Below are 19,962 nucleotides of genomic sequence, written 5' to 3'. Positions count from 1 at the left end.
GGACTGGCAGTGGCACTACTTTAGCTATAGATTCCTAGATGACCTTTGACCTTGCTCTCCTGACCAATATGGTGGTTTCTTCCTCCAATCCAGAAGGAAATATGAGCAACTGGTGTCTTTTGTATTTTATGCTCCTTTTTTTCAATTTCAACTGGGATTCCTTTCAACAGGAGATTCCATTAGTTGAATTAAAATACTAGTTTTTCATCTTGTACTTTCAAATTGCAAAAGATAAGTCCACTTCGTAAGAAAATTTACCAATTGTGAAAAAAATAAAAATTTGTATTTAGCTTTATGTCCATTTCAAACCTGTAGAGCCATTAATTCAAGCTAAATATGTATTCTTTCTCCCTGAAGGGATTTCTTATTTGTAAATGAAGCCTTAGACGTCTCTAAGTGTGTCAGTAAGAGGCTGTTTTTCCCATGTCTCTCTCGCACTCCTCCTCTCTGCCTGCAGCCGGTATTCGCGGCGTTGGAACCGCCTGTGCCGGAGAAAGAGCCGAGCGGCGGTGAAGTCCAACGTCTTCTACTGGCTGGTGATCTTTCTGGTCTTCCTCAACACGCTGACCATTGCCTCGGAGCACCACAAGCAGCCCCAGTGGCTCACGGATGTGCAAGGTGCAGCCCTGCCCAAGGGGAGGGGCACTGGGCGTGGCCTCTACTCTGGCATGGGGGGGCGGGCGTGGTAATGCACAGTGTATATGTGACCCATTAGAAAAGTAATGGGACATAAGGTTATGAGTTGAACCAGCCAAACTGCTGAGTATTTTTTCAATGTACTGCATCAGATCTCACAAAACACAAAGACCCATTTTGTCCTTTCCCCTTTTGCCCAGCAGTAATTGAGTGATGCTCACAGTAAATACTATCTTTACATGACTGACTCACAGATCACACGTACACATACAATGGGATTATCTGTTCTGTTGCTATTGACTGGGGGTTAGCAGTCCTGCCTGGCTGCTGCCAGAGGCCGTGCACAGAGAGCAGATTGATGCAGATGACTGGATCAGTAGGATGGATCGATTTGATGTATAGATCCTTCAAGTGGATAGAAATAGACAGTGTCAGCATGCCTCTGGCCTTATTCCCTGCCCCAGTGAGTCATGGCAGCATTCAGTATCAGTACCAGTGGTATTTTGCTCCGCTCCTCCTTTAGAGAACTATCTTGACCTTGCCCTAATTCTATGTTCCAGTTCATCCCAAAAATGTCCTGTCCCTTGCATTAATGCAGCTGGCTAACGTCACATTATAATGTGATTCTCAATAATATGAAGTATTTGCATATTTTGTATCCACACCTGTTTTCTTGCAATCACTGAGGTGTCCTGTGACTGTTGATGGAATAGTGTGGGTCTTAGGGTCCATCTGTCAGTCAATGCACAGTGCGACTATGATCTCTGATAGGTTATGGGTTTCTGACCAATCAGTGTCTGTTTCTGTTTGAGTGCCTGCATGGGGCTGCATCTGTGATTTGTGGTTTCTGAGGTCGTGACGTAACTGTGTGCTGGGTGTCCCCCAGACATCGCCAACAAGGTGCTGCTGGCTCTGTTCACGGGCGAGATGCTGCTGAAGATGTACAGCCTGGGCCTGCAGGCCTACTTCGTGTCCCTCTTCAACCGCTTCGACAGCTTCGTGGTGTGCGGTGGCATCCTGGAGACCATCTTGGTGGAGACGAAGATCATGTCCCCGCTGGGCATTTCAGTCCTGCGCTGTGTGCGCCTCCTGCGCATCTTCAAGATCACCAGGTGCACCTCCCTTCTCACCCGCCCAAGCGAAAGCCTCCACCTGTCTCTGTCACTATAGTAACGTCACCTGTGCTATCACCTCACCTGTGCTGTCCTGTCACCCTGTTACTGATACTGTGCTTCACCACAACAAGCAGTCATCGTCATCCTGTTCAGGTTGATGGAGTGCTGCATCGTCGCCTTCACGCCACGGTAATGGTATTCTGGGTACTCTGGTCTGTGCTGACCACCACTCATTATTTTGTTGTTCTGGAGCAAAGATTAACCAGAGGTCATGGCCTATCACATGACCATACTCCTATCATGTGACCTATCACATGACCATTCTCTTATCACATGACCATGCCCCTATCACATGATATATGTGATAATGTCATATGTGATTTGTACTCACATTGACCATGCTACTCAAGGTTCAGTTCTTTTTGTTCTGCACTCCACTGGTTGCACCTTGCCCTCCATTCACTGTTCTCCTTGGCTTTTCCCCTACGTTAAATAATCACATTGGTTTTATGATGTGACACTGCTGCTAACTCAATGCCAACAGCCACATTTTTTCCCCAGTGGGCTGAAACTGTCACATTAATCTCTGGAATATACAGAATGCTCCTTATAACCTTTATTGGGACATTCATCAGGATTTCTGCCTTCAGGACAACGTGCCAAGCATGAAAACCGGTATCTCGCACCTGTGCGTATTTTCAACCAGCTGATTTGAGTATCAGTTCTTCCTAGTCATCTGGAGACCCACAGCTTCTGAAAGTCCAGGAACCCAGGAGACCATTTTAGCCATCAACAACACATGAATTAAACTTTCCACCTTGTAAACGATCTTTTTTTACTGACCGAATCACCACATCTCAATTTAACGAGAGCAGTTTTACGGAGCAGTTGATAGGTGGTTTAAAGAGAGTCAACATACTATCTTCATATTTAAATGCTGCTGAAGACATAAAACTGTACATGCACTAGTGATTACCTTTATAAAGGTATATCATTGATGTTGCCTGTTATGAATGCTGTTTACACCCATATTAGCAGTTACCAATGTGATTTATCACCAAGGTCATTGTCGTCATTGTCATCAGTGTCATCTTCACCACCCCACCCCTCCAGCTGCCAGATGTGTGTCATGTGACTGGTAACCCATAGTAACGGCATTCCTCCCTCTCAATGTTCTCTGTGAATTCTCTATGTTGTGTCCTTCTGAGGTCTGTTGTTCTGCTGGTGAGTGGTCAGACAGGGGTTGGACAGGCTGGCTCAACGCCCCTCTCTCACACCTGTTGTCTTGTCTTCTCCTCTTCAGTGAGTTTCCAAAGCAGAGTGCCTGTTCCTTCGTCAACTCTTGTATGCCTTGTAACCAGCTGGAGTGAGTCGGTTTTCCCCTGTCCTTTACTCAGCATGGATCTTATCCCGAATGCCAGAACTTTGCCCCCTGCAGAAACCCCTTGCTGCAAGCCAGAGGAGGTCCCCTACCAGCCATGCATACGGCATCCCAGCACTGGCGCCCGCCATCTGAATGTGCAAGGCATGGCCATTGTCTATGGAGGCTAAGCGGTTTGTCATGTGACCCGCTGAGAGCTCTGAGAAGTTGAAGAAAAGCCTGAAAACACAGATCCCAATAAAAAAAGGCACAAATTGTGTCTGTTGTTACTTCTCTGCTTGCTCTTTCATCATTGAGGAATGATTAAAAGGATGTTTTTCATTTGAAGGTTTTCCAGATTTCTTCAGATAAGCACTTAGTAGCTCCATTATTCATGGCCAAATCTGTTGTCATCAAACCAAAAAATGAAAGAAAAAGGACAGTGCTCCTCGTGGAGTGGTGACAGACACAAGAGACTTTGGCCATGCCCTGCTTGAAAGGCGTTTTCAATATATGGTGGGTGCCAGTGTAGTCGCTGTGCCTCATGGGTGATGTAGTCAAATCTGATTCTACTGTCTGGCTCGTCCATCTGCCCCTGCAGGTACTGGAATTCCTTGAGCAACCTGGTAGCCTCGCTGCTCAACTCAGTGCGGTCCATCGCCTCCCTCCTGCTTCTGCTCTTCCTCTTCATCATCATCTTCTCTCTGCTGGGCATGCAGCTGTTCGGGGGGAAGTTCAACTTTGACGAGACCCGCCGCAGCACCTTCGATAACTTCCCCCAGTCACTGCTCACTGTGTTTCAGGTATCACGTTCCAGCATTGCCACTAGAGGGAGCCATGGGCCCAAAGAACTAACAGTGTTAGACATTCTGTCCAGTAAGATCTGATTCAGCATGGTGCTTTGTAACGGTGGGTGAACTCTTTCCTCACAGATCCTGACAGGCGAGGATTGGAACTCAGTGATGTATGATGGAATTATGGCATATGGGGGCCCATCCTTCCCAGGAATGCTGGTCTGCATCTACTTCATCATCCTCTTCATCTGTGGAAACTGTATCCTCTGGTCTAACCTTGGATTAGCTTCCAGTTCCATTTCAGAGCTCTCTCTGAGAAGCTGGTACCTGAAGTTCTGAGCTCATATTGCGTTGGTCGCCAGGAACATGAGAACATGTATAAGGCAAGGAGGCCTTTAAAATGTTCTTCAAACATGGTTGCACCTGGTTTGCAGTTTATTACAAAGGTCTCCTTCTAGTATTCTTTACTAAATTTCATCACTTCTTTTTGAAGACAAAATATAAATTCAGGTCTTTTGAGGCGAGACACAGGTAAGACTTCCGAATTCAGATGGTTACACGGTGTTTCCTTGACAGTTGTGATAAACAGATATCCTGCTGAATGTCTTCTTGGCCATTGCTGTGGACAATCTTGCAGATGCTGAGAGCTTGACGTCAGCCCAGAAGGAGGAAGAGGAGGAGAAGGAAAGGAAAAAGCTGGCCAGGTACCCCGCTGCACTTACATGCGCAGAAAATCTTGATCATGCTCCTGGTCCTGCTCCTGCTCCTGTTCCTGTTGCTGCTCCTCCAAACAGTGAATCAAGTGGCTGAATGCATACAGGGTCAAGAGGTTTAGTTTCTGTTTGGTTGAGCATTAGATTGACTAAGATACGTGACCCAAGAGATCTTGAACGTGGTGTGATAGTTGGTGCCAGACGTGGTGGTTCCAGCATCGCAGAAACAGCCTCCCTCCTGGGATTTTCACACACTGTAGCGTGCAGAGTTTACAGAGGATGGTGCGATAAACACAAATCATCCAGTCTGTGGGCGAAAACACCTTGTTAATGAGAGAGGTCGCAGGAGAATATCCATACTCGTTAAAACTAACAGGACAGCCACAAGCGCAAAAACTAGCTCAGTACAACAGGAGTGTGCTGTATGGGCTTCTCTGAATGACCACCCTAGAAGCGATTCTGAAGGCAAAGGTGTGTTCTAGCCGGGTGTATCTAGTTAAGTAGCCACTGAATCTATTAAAAGGTATGTAATAAGCATGCAGGCGAACTCCTGTGTAATAAACCAATGGGTGCCGCCCGTATCTTTATTCAAAAGCGTCCTTTATTGTCGTTGCTCCTTTTGTCACACGAAGAACTGCCAGCCCAGAAAAGCGGCCAGAAAATGAAAAGCAACCGATTGAGGAAGAGCATAAGGAGGAGAAGATTGAGCTGAAATCCATCACTTCAGATGGAGAGACACCCACGGCCACCAAGGTGAGTGGGCAGATGACGGGGGGGGGGGGGTTTATATAACATTTCTTTTGTCATCCAGGGAAGCAATAACAATCATAACAAATAATCAGCTTGAGAAAGATTTCTTTAATATTTTGATAAAAGGATTTTGTCGTTGACATTTTTCACATGAATCTGTTTTTTCTCTCAGCCCACACGCATTTGACAAAACAGTTGACTTTTCTCCTGTTTCCAGCTGCTTTTCTGATACAAGTATTATGAAAATTTTGATGCGAATAGCAATGACGGCTTTGAGGTTGCAGTACTGGCATGTGCTTGGATTTTCAGATCATCATAGATGAATACCAAGGTGATGAGAACGAAGAGAAGAACCCATATCCTGCTAACGATTTTCCAGGTAAACTAAAGGAAGTTTTATTCCAGTCATTTCAATAGGAAATCATTGTGACATAATTTATGTATAGAGGGTTTTGCATAAATTCTGTTTGTATTTGGTACTGTTTCATAATGCCAATCGTTTATATTTCCATATTTTCAGTTCCCTGTCTATCATATGGATATCTGCCTGTCATTTTAGGTGATGAAGATGATGAGGAGCCAGAGATGCCGGTGGGACCCCGGCCCCGGCCGCTGTCGGACATCCAGCTGAAGGAGAAGGCAGTTCCCATGCCAGAGGCTCGAGCCTTCTTCATCTTTAGCCACACCAACAAGTAGGCTGTGCTGAAGTCGGCTTGACTAAGAGGCTTGGCCATAGACAATGTATAATGTGGATCATTTAAGAGATTGGCCGAAGTTAGATGTCAGACTCTGATAGACAGAGGAATCGGGAAAAACACTTCAGGCTTTAAGTTCTGCAGTACTGTAATAATTACCATAACTGACTTTGATGAGGCGTTTGCACATGCCAAGTGATCCTTTTTCACTTTCTCCTAACCCCTTCCCTGTCTCTCCCTAAGGTTCAGGTTACTGTGCCACAAGATTGTCAACCACAACATCTTCACCAACCTCATCCTCTTCTTCATTCTGCTGAGCAGCATTTCACTGGCTGCAGAAGACCCCGTGAAGAACGACTCCTTTAGGAATCAGGTTCACGCACAGATTCCACTCACATTTCCTGTTCACATTTATGTTCGGTGTTATTACAGCACTCTGACACGACAGCGCAGAGAGAACCAGTGAAGCAAATAACTTCTGTAATCAGTGACAGACAGATTTCAAGCAATTAAGCATTTTTGCTATAGAAAACTTGCCTTGTCTAGTTCATTAGCTTTTATAATTACCTGTGGACTGTAAGAATACTTCTGCACTATAAAAACCAATTGTCCATGGTAATTGAACAAAGTGGCATATCACAATAGTTATGGTTTTTCTTCAGCTTTGGAATTCCTTCGGTTGTCAAATTTAGTTTCAAGAGAACGTTGAAACAACACATGAATTAAACTTTCCACCTTGTAAACGATAGTTGAGGAATGTTTAAACTAGGGACTGGGGGGGCAGGGAGGTTAGTTAAGTATGTAACTGGGGGGAAACGGAAAGCCCAAAAAAATCATATTATAAGTAGGCACTGTAATAAGCCTACCCTTTGTTGTCTGTATTTAAACGCCAGGAGTATTAGGAATAAAATTCATGATTTAGAGGCTCTTATCTCATCGGACTCTTATGATATTATAGCAATAACTGAAACGTGGTTGAGTGATAAGGATGGACAAGAATATAATATGGATGGTTACACATTGTTCCGTAAAGACCGTATAGGTAAGAAGGGAGGTGGTGTTGCAGTATATGTAAAGGAAATCTTGCAGGCAAGGGAGCTTACTGATATAAGTAAAAGTACGGAAGCTATATGGGTAAAATTAGATGCTACAAACTCAAATAGCCTAATTGTCGGTGTTTGTTACAGAGCACCCAATGTAGCTGCTGAGGAAAGCAGATTGTTATACAGTGATATTAGGATTATGAGCAATAAAAATGATGTGGTAGTTATGGGTGATTTTAATCTACCGGGGATACAGTGGGACATTGTTGCTGGCTCTTCTGAAAATGAACTTGAGATGGTGGAATTAGTACAGGATTGTTTTTTTACTCAGTTTGTTAACACCCCTACCAGGGGAGATGCCATTCTTGATCTTGTTTTGTCTAATAACCAGGACAGGATTGGTAAATTAGATGTTTTAGAACCACTTGACAGTAGCGATCATAACATGGTTAAATTTGAGGTTAAGTTTAGTGCCCGAAGAGCAAAGTCCAAATCAAAAATATATAATGTTAGGAAGGCTAACTTCAATTGTATGAGATTAAAACTAGAAACCGTGAACTGGATGGAGTTAAATAACAAAACTGTTGAAGAGGCATGGGAATTTTTTAAAAGCACATTATTGCAAGTACAAGAGGACTTCATACCTGTTTCTAGCAAGAATAAATCTAGGAAATTGCAACCTAGGTGGTTTAATAGGGACATAAAGTATAAAGTAAGGAGGAAAAGGGCTTTGTTCCAGAGATGGAAAATAACTGATGATGACATAATAAAGCAAGAGTATCTAAATCTACAGGCTGAATTAAAAAATGACATTAGACGAGCTAAAAGGAATGTCGAAAGGAAGATCGCATTGGAGGCTAAGGATGACGTTAAAAGTTTCTTCCAGTATTTTAACTCTAAAAGAGCTCTAAAAGCTGAAATTACTAATCTGCAGGATAGTAAGGGTCCTATAATTGAAAACGACATTGACATAGTAAATGAGTTCAATGATAGTTTTGCACGGGTATTCACTGTCGAGGACACTAGTAACTTACCAGTTCTTATTACTAATTCAACATCGTCTATAACTAATATATATATAACTGAAACTGATGTTTTGCAAAGCCTAGCTAAGCTCAAAATAAATAAATCACAGGGCCCTGATGGCATCTTACCTATAGTGTTAAAAGAGATGAGGGATATTATTTGCCGACCCTTAACATTACTGTTTCAAAAATCCTTATCTGAAGGTGTGGTACCTTCTGATTGGAAGCATGCCAACATAACGCCCATTTTCAAAAAAGGGGATAGAAGTAATTTGTCAAACTATAGGCCAATCAGTCTAACTTGTATAACTGGTAAAGTTATGGAGGCTATAATCAAAGAGAAAATGGTAGATTACCTGGACTCAAATAACATTTTGAGGGATAGCCAGCATGGATTTAGGAGAGGTAGATCCTGTTTAACAAATCTGTTGGAGTTTTTTGAGGAAGCTACTCAGGAAGTTGATGATAAGAAGGCCTATGATGTCATCTATTTAGATTTCCAAAAGGCTTTTGATGTTGTTCCCCACAAGAGGCTCTCACTTAAACTCAAAGCGACAGGTATTTTAGGAACTGTAGCGACTTGGATTGATAACTGGTTAACGGATAGGAAGCAGCGAGTAGTTATAAGAGGCTCGATGTCACAGTGGGCCTGCGTTCATAGTGGGGTACCGCAGGGTTCAATTTTAGGACCACTTTTGTTCCTAATTTACATAAATGATATAGACACCAATATATACAGTAAACTGGTGAAATTTGCAGATGACACCAAGGTGGGTGGTGTAGCAGATACTGAACTAGCGGCTCAGCAGCTACAGCGGGATCTTAATTTAATTAGTGACTGGGCTGACACCTGGCAGATGAAATTTAACATAGACAAATGTAAGGTACTCCATGTAGGGAGCAGAAATATAAAGTACAGGTATTTTATGGGACCTACTGAAATAAAGGTAGCTGATTATGAGAAAGACCTTGGTGTGTATGTTGATGCTTCCATGTCTCATTCTCGCCAGTGTGGGGAAGCAATAAAAAAGGCCAATAGGATGTTGGGGTATATCTCCAGGTGTGTGGAGTTTAAGTCAAGGGAGGTAATGCTAAGATTATACAATTCCTTGGTGAGACCTCACCTAGAATATTGTGTACAGGTTTGGTCACCATATCTTAAAAAGGACATAGCGGCCTTAGAAAAGGTGCAGCGTAGGGCCACAAGAATGATTCCTGGTCTTAGAGGAATGTCATACGAGGAAAGGTTATTTGAGCTAAATCTGTTCAGCCTCAAGCAAAGGAGACTGAGGGGGGACATGATCCAGGTCTATAAGATTCTAACAGGTTTGGATGCTGTTCAACCGAATAGTTACTTCAGCATTAGTTCAAATACAAGAACTCGTGGCCATAGGTGGAAATTAGCGGGAGAACATTTCAAACTGGATTTAAGGAAGCACTTCTTTACACAGCGTGTAGTCAGAGTATGGAATAGTCTTCCTGATAACGTAGTGCAAGCTGAATCCTTGGGTTCCTTTAAATCAGAGCTAGATAAGATTTTAACAACTCTGAGCTATTAGTTAAGTTCTCCCCAAGCGAGCTCGATGGGCCGAATGGCCTCCTCTCGTTTGTATAGTTCTTATGTTCTTATGTTCTTATGTTCTTATGTTCTCTGCACTGATACCTCGGTGTCTCTCACTCAGATACTAGGTTATGCTGATTATGTCTTCACGGGACTGTTTACCATCGAAATCATACTGAAGGTACGATGCAATTTCCCATATGGCTCTACATCCTTCTTTTAAGTGTGATCCCACAGCAACTGGGGTCCAACTGGGGTCCTGCAGAGCGTCCGATGCAATTTAATGTGTGCCAGATTGACACCTGAAACCCCAGGACTCATTAGTCAACCAATTACGTTGCCTTGAACGGCAAAGATATGTACTCTCTTTTACAAATCCCAGGCATTGGCTTGCAGGTGTGGTTGGAGATGTGCATATCCGTTCCCCTTTTGTTAGACCTTGCTGGTTCCCTCTTGTGTTTGTAGATGACAGCCTACGGGGCCTTCCTTCACAAAGGCTCCTTCTGCCGCAACTACTTCAACATCCTGGACCTGGTGGTGGTCAGTGTGTCCCTCATCTCCTCTGGGATTCAGTGAGTGTCCTTCTTTAACTCATCGCCCGCTTCTGGGGAGTGTGTCTGTGCTGTCCTCACAGTGTAATAAGCTGTCAGGATATTGTTTCCTTGAGTTTCACACCAAGATCTGAGTGCTGTGATGACCCCATATGCTCATACCTGATAGAACACAGTGTAGATCTTGTGTAGATCTAACATTGAAGTACAGCCTTCCTTCATTTCCCAGAATGATTCAGTCTCAGGCACTCAACACCTGGTCGTTCTCAAATGGCATCTTTTACACAGAGATTTTCTTTGTTTATTCATTATTGAATTGTTTGTGTAATATTTATTTCTCTCACTCCTAGATACAATCAAACAAGTATACTTTCATGTGTTATCTACCAATTATGTCTCAGAAAAGATGTTTTTCTAACCTTTGCAAACCACTTACCCCATGTTCAGGTCAAGTGCCATTAATGTAGTGAAGATCCTCAGGGTGCTGCGGGTGCTGAGGCCTTTAAGGGCCATTAATCGAGCCAAGGGCCTGAAGGTCAGCACCTCCCCCGATCCATCCCCAGGCACCCCCCCCCCCCCCCCCAGAAAGGTTAACCTCACCTGTGTCTCCTTCACGCCAACAGTTCTCTTTCTCCATCTCTCCAGCACGTGGTCCAGTGTGTCTTCGTGGCGATCCGCACCATTGGGAACATTGTCATCGTCACCTCGCTCCTGCAGTTCATGTTTGCCTGCATTGGAGTGCAGCTGTTCAAGGTGGTGGCAGAGTCTTTGCCCCTGTTCGCAACCCGGACGCCCCCTGTCTGCTGTACTGTCACATCTCTGGCATTGATAAATACAGTCGCATGTTCCTGAGACTGATAAATGCACTGTCCCATCACCAGGGCAAGTTCTACAGCTGCACCGACAATTCCAAACAAACAGAAGGGGAATGCAAGTGAGTTTCTCTACCTGCCTGCGTTTCCTTTTAGATATTTATATGTTTGTACATATATTGATTTGAATATCGGTACGGCTTCCTGTGCAGACCTCCTGTCTCTGCTCGCTTCAATATTGGTCGTTCTGTATGTGTGTTGACTTGCATGTTATTAAGGCGCGTGACATGGAATGGAACACTAAGCAGGTTTCTCTGGTTAATGCGTAAACATGCTTCCTCGCAGGGGTACCTACATCCTCTACAAGGACGGGGACGTGGCCAAACCGGAGAAGGCGACGAGGATCTGGGAGAACAGCGAGTTCAACTTTGACGACGTGCTCCAGGGCATGATGGCGCTGTTCGCGGTCTCGACTTTCGAGGGCTGGCCAGGGTATATGAAGTCATCTGTGCCTCTACTCACAGATAATGATGGTTTCACCTGTGCCTGACATATGAAGAAAAACGTATTCACCTTCCTGGCCCAAAGTATGGTCACCAAGGGGCTACAAGTGGTCAACTGTAATGGAACTCGCTGGAGCTTCCAGAATCTTATTAGAAGTCCAGGTCAATTAGATTGGGGTGCCCTGTTCCTTCTTTAGAAATAACTTTTAAAAATGACTTATTTTGCACCCGAAACACCACAAGTTTGGCCCCCAAGCTCTGAAGTTATGTCCTTCCAAAAACCAGTGCACGGTACACACGGCCATGTACACCTTCTGACTCCTGTTCAAGTACAGTAAAGCCCTGCTTCACTGTGCCATATCTCCTCGCTTCACCACAGGCTGCTGTACCGGGCCATAGACTCCCATGCAGAGGACATTGGGCCGATCTACAACTACCGCGTGGTGATCTCCATCTTCTTCATCATCTACATCATCATCATTGCCTTCTTCATGATGAACATCTTCGTCGGTTTCGTCATTGTCACCTTCCAGGAGCAAGGGGAGCAGGAATACAAGAACTGTGAACTGGACAAGAACCAGGTTAGGCACCAATGGGTCATGCTGGTAGCAGGATTGAGGGGCTTAATGGGAAAGGGTGCACCCCAGTGCTTAGATTGTTTGCTTTCATAACACTGCTAATAGTGGCTTTTCAGTTATCATCACAGGATTCCGCCTGTGATTCATAATGTGGTTCAGCCATAAGATGTAAAAGATAATCTGATTTTTTCTGGGTATGGGAGATGGTAAAATGGTATTGGAAGGACTTGTTTGCTTTTTTGGGAACTGTGTGCGTCAGACATTGATGCGTGTTCTTCCGTGTGTGCGTGCGTGCGTTCCCTCGGTTGCGTGTCTGTGTGCATGCGTGTCTTCCCCATGGACCCAGCGCCAATGTGTGGAATATGCACTCAAAGCCCGCCCACTGCGGAGGTACATCCCGAAGAACCCATATCAGTACAAGGTGTGGTACGTGGTGAACTCCACCTACTTCGAGTATCTGATGTTCGTCCTCATTCTGCTCAACACCATCTGCCTGGCCATGCAGGTGAGTCAGCCCAGCTGTCACTCGCAATGTAAGCTACAGCAGTGTTTCTCAACCCGGACCTCGGAGACCACCAGATGGTCCACGTTTTTGCTCCCCCCCCAGCTCACTGCCGGACAGTCTGCATTTGTGCTCTCTTGGGGGCAACGTGGACTGTTTGAATGTCCCTGAGGACTGGTTTGAGAAACACTGAGCTGCAGTTCCGCTCTCAGACAGCTCCGTGCTCCTTCATTTGGCCCCTGTGTGCAGCCATAAGCCATTACAGTAATGCAAATGGGATGTTCTTTGACCTTCTGTCAGCATTGAGTAAGTGTAGCTTAATGTCACCATTTACTCAAGGTTTTTTCGCATGTCAAAGTGTCTTTTATCGTCAGCGTCATATATATGATCTACACTTTCTCATTGGTCCTGCAAATAAGAAGTAATAAGCAGAATATAAATTCTAAGTCATATAAACATAATATAAACATGACATGGACATTAAGACAAGGAAATATAGGTAGCCACCTGATTGGTGGGGAAGGATTGCACAAAAATAGTAACGTTAACATATAGAGGAACCCCCACAACTGCAGCTGCAATACAGTGAATAGCTGCAACTAATCGATGCAGAGAGGGTGCGCAGTGGCTGGTGTTGGTTAAAGCATGCTCTTCCTGTCTGTGCTTGGCTCGCCCTCAGCACCACGGCCAGTCCCCCTCCTTCAACAAGGCCATGAATGTGCTGAACATGCTTTTCACTGGCCTGTTCACCGTGGAGATGATTCTCAAGCTCATCGCCTTCAAGCCACGGGTACGTAGAACCTCCACATGCTGACCCCAGGTTCCTCATAAAGATGTTGAGTTGTTTTTTTTACTTCCAAACTGCTTTTTTACCTATAGGAAGGACATTTGTTTGATCAGCAACACTTTTTCCATTAACAGTGATCTTTGGTATTTTTTTTTTTGGTTACATGAAGTTTGCCACCTTGAGGTTCTAATCAATGAAAGTATTCAAGATAATGTTTATGTTGTTGGTCCTGACATGCATAATTAATTTGTTACAATGTCCTGTTAATCAGAAACAATGCTAAAACCACACTTTGTAAATTTAACCTTTATAACTGAGAATAATGGCAAACTTCTTAACTGGAGGAAAAGAGGATTTGTCCAGGGGTTGCCTGACGATCAGAGTTTGTCTGACCCTTTCTTTAATTGTGAAAGTAATTAATTATTTTGTTGGTTCTGTTATGATTTTGTATGAGTCCTTGTCCCCTGCGTGTGTCTCTTCCCAGCCGAAGAAATATTACTGACGCCGTTTACGCTTCTTTGTTTTGCGACACAGTCTCATCTGTTTGTGACACGGTCTGTGAAGGTTGTCGTTCGGTCTGTTTTTAAGCACCAACATGGCTTGTAATAAGTGGCTTCCTCAAATAGACCACAATGATGGCTCCTAGGGGACTGACATGTGCTGGTGACTCCTGGCTTTTGGGGATGACTGCTCTGTAGCCAGTGGCGGTCGGTGGGTCCCAGTCATGGGACCGTCCCATAACCTTCAAACTCATCCCTTCAACCCATACAAGGAGCTTGCAGGCAATTTAGTCCCTGCTACAGAGCAGCTGTTACAATGTGGATAATTTCAGTAAAAAACCCAAGTTACACCTCACGACAACATGCAGTCCTTGTTTGCTGCAGCCACTGACACAGAAACCAAAGGTTTTGCTACAGAATAACGCAGCCATGTTGCTCTCATGAGCAGATAGGAAAACAATTCTGTTATATCTCAGTCCCAATAACTATCAAAGGACGCCCTGATAGAATTACAATCCATATTAGTGTGCTCAGGCAATGGAAAAGCACAGTTCATTTTAATGTAATCTTCTGCTAATGAGCTAATTGCTAATAACCGCTATGACTAACAGGCATGACGATTGTTTAAGGGGTACATTTTATCCCCGGTGCTAATTTAGCCTCTGCATGGCCAGTGCCATTAATCCCACGGCCACAGAATGTTCCAGGTCGACGGCATTTTGGCTAGCAATGGAGACAAGGTTATTCATATAAAATAGGGTAGTGATACATTTGGGCACCTTTTTTTCAAATTATTCCAGCTTACCCCTAATGCTTTGCTAGATCTTGCATTCTAGGGTAAAGTGCAATGAAATAATAATTGAGTGAAATATGGCGAGACCCATGGCCAGCTTTCCCTGGTTTTCTCCTCTTCCTCCTCCTCCAAACAGACCCTGGCTCTGGGGGTTTGGGGGATTTTAAGGTGACACCATGTTTTCATCCCACAGGGCCTCTGTGGTGGCTCCCGTGGACAGAACCCCGTTGGTTCCGTGTCCCCTGGGCCTCAGCAGACTCGTGTGTGATTTGTGCCTCATTCTAAAGTGCAGACCAGGAGCATTTAGGACCATGCACTTTCTCACCAGTGTTTTAAAACTACTACCCTTGTCTTCTCTTTTGGGGTGACTAACCTTTTTATTCATGGCAGTCTGTGATTCCTTTTCTGACGTCTGTATTAAAAAAAAAAAAAGTTGAAAGATGGTCTCATCTTTCTTCCAAGGTGCTTTGTTTTTCCTTTTCCCTTTTTTTTTTCCTAATATCCTTTTGTATCTTTTTTTTCCTTTACTGGTAGCATTTCTCCACCTGCACCCCTTTCCCCTCTGAAACCGTACACCTGTAACGACCTTGCTTGCTTCTGGATTGCAGACTCCGCAAGGAAACTCACGCAGAGATTCCCCCAGCATGTAGGGGGCGCTGTGTGATAGTCATATTGTTTTGGCTTTCTTCTTCTCCGTTCTCAGTCTGTGGATTAACATGACATCTCTGATGCTATACCCTCTTCCTTTTAATGTATTTCTCTCACTTTTAATGTTCTTTTTCCTCTACGGTGTCTTGCTTAATGTTAACGATGAAATGCCACAGCAAATAACAATGTAAAACTTGAGAAACAAGTGACCATCAGGCTTAATAAGCAGGTGCGGCTCTCAATGAGTGCCTGAGTAATCATCATTTACTTCATGCTCTCTTTCTCTCTCATTTTTATCTATGTATTTGTTAGGGTTTGCTTGTTGTTAGTGTTAATGTCATGCATGGGTCTAAGTAATGGACACTGTCCAGTCCTCAATATTTTACCATCACGTCCACCACTGGAGGGTGTTCACTCACCTCTTTCATCGCCCTGAAAGATCATTGTCAGCCACTGGAAAGCAGTGGCCTGCCTCAATGGAGTTCCCTCACCCACTTCCACTGGCTCCATCCCCACCTTCCCCTCATGCCTCTATGTTGGATCTCAGTGCTGCCTAGGGGAGCAGGTCCAGGGCTATAAATGATTGCAGTGGGGGTGGGTGGACACAATACAATAGATTTTTCCAGAAATTTAACACCATTTGACATGATCCATAACATCATGATACATTATGATCCAGTTCAAAAGCAACAGGAGGGGATTCTTTTTATTCAAATCTGATGAAATTGTATGCTTATGGTATATGATATATATGGTATAGATATGTGATAATGTTTACTGTGTAGATAAGGAACCATGTGATAATACACATTGGTACATGGCCTTTGTGTCCATACAGATGAAACCTTAAGTTTGCATTTATGTACTCAAGTATTTATTCATCGATACATCCCAACTTAACACGTAACATCCCCCTCCCACCCGCTAGCACACTGCTGTCCTTTTACCAGGGACATAGAGCAAAGTCTCTTGTGCACTGCTGTACTCTGCTTAGCCGCTCATTGGCCTTTAAACAGGAAGTACAGAATACCCAGAATCCTCTCTGGCGGAGCAGCGATGTCACCAGACAGGGGTCTCCATAAACATTCCATGCCCAGGCTTTGGTGCTGTGATCCATGGGTTTGTCAGAGATGGAAACCCATGCTGAGCATTAAGTACATTTATCATGTCTGCATATGCATCAAGCAGTGTTTCAAATCCGTTAAACCAAAATAAAACCTTAAGACAAAATACCTTTAACACAGTATGTGGATAAAACGATTAATCGAGGCCGATCAAAGAATGCTGTCTCTTTAAAACCAGCTCCTACCTCTTCCCCCAAATATATAAGTACTTGTCCCACTTGTGATTCACAATTCACAGTATGCTGCTTAAGCCTTCAGTGAAGTCCGGACTTTACTTTAAAACTCCTATCAGTAACAGTAACATTTGTAAGCGGCCAAAGAAGACTAAATACGTTGCCCTTTGCCTCCCTTCTTTTTTACTTCCACTGGATTACAGTAAGCAGTCCTTGAGGCTGACATGTTTAGACTCCATTAACTGCTATTCTCTTCCCTTTCAGGAGTAAAATTACCCAGCAAAACCCTTCCATTGTTACAAAGAGACAGACTCGTTTTAGAGAAATTGCCCCAGCCCTTTTGTGAGAAACAAGTTAACGGTTAAAAGCGCTTTCGCATTTAATGACGCCTGTCTAACTTGCCTTTCTGCCCCCCCTCACCTACCCCCTCCATCCTGTATAGGGTTACTTTAGTGATCCTTGGAATGTTTTTGACTTCCTCATCGTAATTGGCAGCATAATAGACGTCATTCTGAGTGAGATCAATGTGAGTATACCGTCACTACTCCCAGCAGTCACTCTGTCCTCCTCTCTCTCTCCATCACAGCTCCTTATCCCCTTGCTCTTTCTCTGCCCTGCTGCCCTGTACCCTGTGCTGTCCTCTTTTCATCTGTAACCTGTTCTTCCTCTTCCGGTTTCCCATGTCACTCAGCCTCCTTCAGCCTCCCATCCAAAAAGGCCATTATCCCCTTCAGGTTCCTATCACACACAGCGGACAGGGTGCTTCTGCTGTGTCCCTCTGCTCTGGTGGAGACTTTGAGTGTGGGTAGGGGGGTTTTTCAAAGGTAGAACCTACAGGGACCTTGGGCCAGTGGGAGAAAGAGAGAGAGAGAGAGAGAGAGAGAGAGAGCAAAACTGTTTACGTGACAGGCTGTGTCGTGTGTGGAGGTTTTGACGTGACTAACGGAACATGCTATCACTAACCAAAGGATCCCAGCTACCGGGACGTTGCTCAAACTGTTACTTTCCCGATATTTTCGTTGGTGGTGTTGTCCTTGCCGTCGACGCGCATGACTGATCACCGTTCTCCTGCTCTATTTTCGGATTATGTTTTTCCTTTCTATTTATTTTCACAGTCACTGTTTAATTTTAATTTTCAGTCCCTTTTTTATTGTTACAAAAAAAATTTGTGTATAACACTTTTCTTTCTTATTTTTCTCTTCTCTCCTTTTGTTTTGTTTGACTTTCGTTTTTGTTGTTTCGTTTGTTCTTTCACCCTTTGCAGCATTATTTTGTTGATGCATGGAACACATTTGACGCCTTAATAGTTGTGGGTAGCATTGTCGATATAGCTATCACTGAGGTTAACGTAAGTAGCTCACCTTTCTGTGATCCTGCCTGCTTCTCACTATGTCTGTCTGAGTATCCGTAGGATCTCAACGGTTGCATTATCTTAACCCTTAATTTCTTTCTTTTCTAATTTTATTTTCCTTACATACGTATTATTTAAGAAGGGATACACTCTTCCCTGTGGCATGAACGACACTGTATAGTAAGAAAATGAGGGTGATATATTCAGGCATACTGAGGTTGCTTTCAACTTATATAATGTTCAAGTGTTTACAAACACATTTTTAATGAATTAATATTAAGAACTAAAGATTTTTTACAACTCATTTTGCTTTTTTACAGCTCGATTTTGATTTTTACAGCTCAATTTTGATTTTTTTACAACTCAGCTTTGATTTATTTGTGAATGTTACAAATTAAACGGTCTATTCAGAATATATATCTTTTTAATGTCCCTGAATTCTAGTTTTGAGTTCATTTGAATTATTTAGCCAATATTGGCTGCTGTGATTTAAAAAATTATATTTAAAGCTCATTATAATATTAAAAATTCAGATTTTTGGTGGCTCTGTTGGTAGGTAATTACCCATGTTAGGCAGATGGACTTAGAAATATCAGTTTTGGTTCAATAAAACATCATTTGCAGTGTGCAGTGATTCACACATCTTTTTACTCTGTAACAGAATAGAGATCATTCCCTCATTAACAGACAGCGCTGCAGTGGCCAGTGGACAAACGTGCATTTAAAGCTAATCCCTCACTTAGGGATTCTGCTGTTAAACTGATCATTATTAAGCATTTCAGTATGTTTTCAGTCACTTCCTTTGATCAACAAGTTTTCACATATTATTATCATATATCCACCATTACTTATTGACTGAAACGGAGTACTAATTATGTCTGTCTGGCACTAGTTGCATAAGAATATTTATTTATGTTCAGTCCTCTGATGTAGAAGACAATTGTACAGATTTCCCAAAAAAAAAAAATTTTAACGAAGAATCACTCCTCATATTTATAGATTCTCCTGAAATGTAGCTTCCTTTTCAGTTCTGTGCCTCCCTTCCTTGCTTCACTATGACCGTATCTGCTGAAGAGAGACACCGTGGGTTTAGCTGGTGTTTCTCGTAAGCTAGTGGCAGCCCCGCAGTGGCAGCACAGACTGATTTGATGAAGGGACATTCACCAAGGCCTTTATGAGTGACCACCTCCATGTTTAATACGTACACAGGCCAGAAATATATACCTTCCTCTGCTATACAGTTGTCTGACTCTGCACTAACATTGGTTTGAGCCTGAGTTTGTTCTCCTTTATGATGATTTATTATTTTGGGTTTGGTTTGATTTACGTTTCAATCTAGGCATGACCTTGATTTCCTCCTCTTATTCTATCGACCTTTAGTCGTTTGAGTTGGGCTTTTAAGAAACCCTCTGCACTTCGGCCTGCGGTAACCAGATTAACTCCAATAACAGTAAAGCCAATTAATAGTCATAGACACGATTGCCCTGCTTTTACCGGAAACGGGCATATATCGGACCTTCTTACTTGCTCTCCCAGATTTAAATTCTCATATTTTTGGTCCTATATTTCTGGCAGCATTCTAGTTCCTAAATCTGGCCTACTATTTTGACCAGCAGATGCTTCTTAAAATATTTTTTTTTTTGTTTGTTTGTTTGTTTGTTTGTTATTATGAAGCTAGAAGGTAAAACGAAGCGTATGCCAGTTCTAGTGTCTTGCTGATAATTCCATTCTGCATTTTCCCTGAATGCTGAACCATTTCTGTCTGATCTGAAATCAGTGCACTGCTATTTTTTATGGATGTTCCTCTCTCTCTGTCATCTCTTTGGATGTGATACCTGTCCGCCCAGATACAGACTGGTAACCCAGGTTAATTGTCGACATACAGTGCAGCAGTTAATGAACATTAACGGCAGATACCACAGACCTGGATAAACAAACTCGTTACTTC

The 19,962-nt window shown here is 43.3% G+C and overlaps 1 protein-coding gene across 4 annotated transcripts in view; it reads left to right on the top strand.

Moving 5' to 3' along the window:
* Positions 1 to 19,962, top strand: part of cacna1c (calcium channel, voltage-dependent, L type, alpha 1C subunit) — a 200,912-nt gene that overhangs the window by 157,935 nt on the left and 23,015 nt on the right. For 2 of the 4 annotated variants that reach the window (XM_072710105.1, XM_072710109.1), the window contains 20 exons: positions 458 to 618; positions 1,523 to 1,748; positions 3,713 to 3,914; positions 4,044 to 4,164; positions 4,495 to 4,609; positions 5,251 to 5,371; positions 5,678 to 5,747; positions 5,928 to 6,060; positions 6,307 to 6,436; positions 9,814 to 9,873; positions 10,158 to 10,264; positions 10,691 to 10,778; positions 10,889 to 10,996; positions 11,125 to 11,177; positions 11,401 to 11,547; positions 11,938 to 12,139; positions 12,483 to 12,641; positions 13,318 to 13,428; positions 17,106 to 17,189; positions 17,928 to 18,011. In XM_072710105.1, coding sequence (XP_072566206.1) covers positions 458 to 618; positions 1,523 to 1,748; positions 3,713 to 3,914; positions 4,044 to 4,164; positions 4,495 to 4,609; positions 5,251 to 5,371; positions 5,678 to 5,747; positions 5,928 to 6,060; positions 6,307 to 6,436; positions 9,814 to 9,873; positions 10,158 to 10,264; positions 10,691 to 10,778; positions 10,889 to 10,996; positions 11,125 to 11,177; positions 11,401 to 11,547; positions 11,938 to 12,139; positions 12,483 to 12,641; positions 13,318 to 13,428; positions 17,106 to 17,189; positions 17,928 to 18,011 — 2,482 coding nt within the window. The remainder of the gene's footprint in view (positions 1 to 457; positions 619 to 1,522; positions 1,749 to 3,712; positions 3,915 to 4,043; positions 4,165 to 4,494; positions 4,610 to 5,250; positions 5,372 to 5,677; positions 5,748 to 5,927; positions 6,061 to 6,306; positions 6,437 to 9,813; positions 9,874 to 10,157; positions 10,265 to 10,690; positions 10,779 to 10,888; positions 10,997 to 11,124; positions 11,178 to 11,400; positions 11,548 to 11,937; positions 12,140 to 12,482; positions 12,642 to 13,317; positions 13,429 to 17,105; positions 17,190 to 17,927; positions 18,012 to 19,962) is intronic. The other 2 variants (XM_072710108.1, XM_072710107.1) reach the window with 2 other exon arrangements.

The sequence above is a fragment of the Paramormyrops kingsleyae genome, chromosome 3, assembly GCF_048594095.1.
Source record: "Paramormyrops kingsleyae isolate MSU_618 chromosome 3, PKINGS_0.4, whole genome shotgun sequence".
Lineage (NCBI taxonomy): Eukaryota > Metazoa > Chordata > Actinopteri > Osteoglossiformes > Mormyridae > Paramormyrops > Paramormyrops kingsleyae.
The sequence above is the reverse complement of the archived record's forward strand: the minus strand, read 5'-3'. Positions and strand labels throughout refer to the sequence as shown.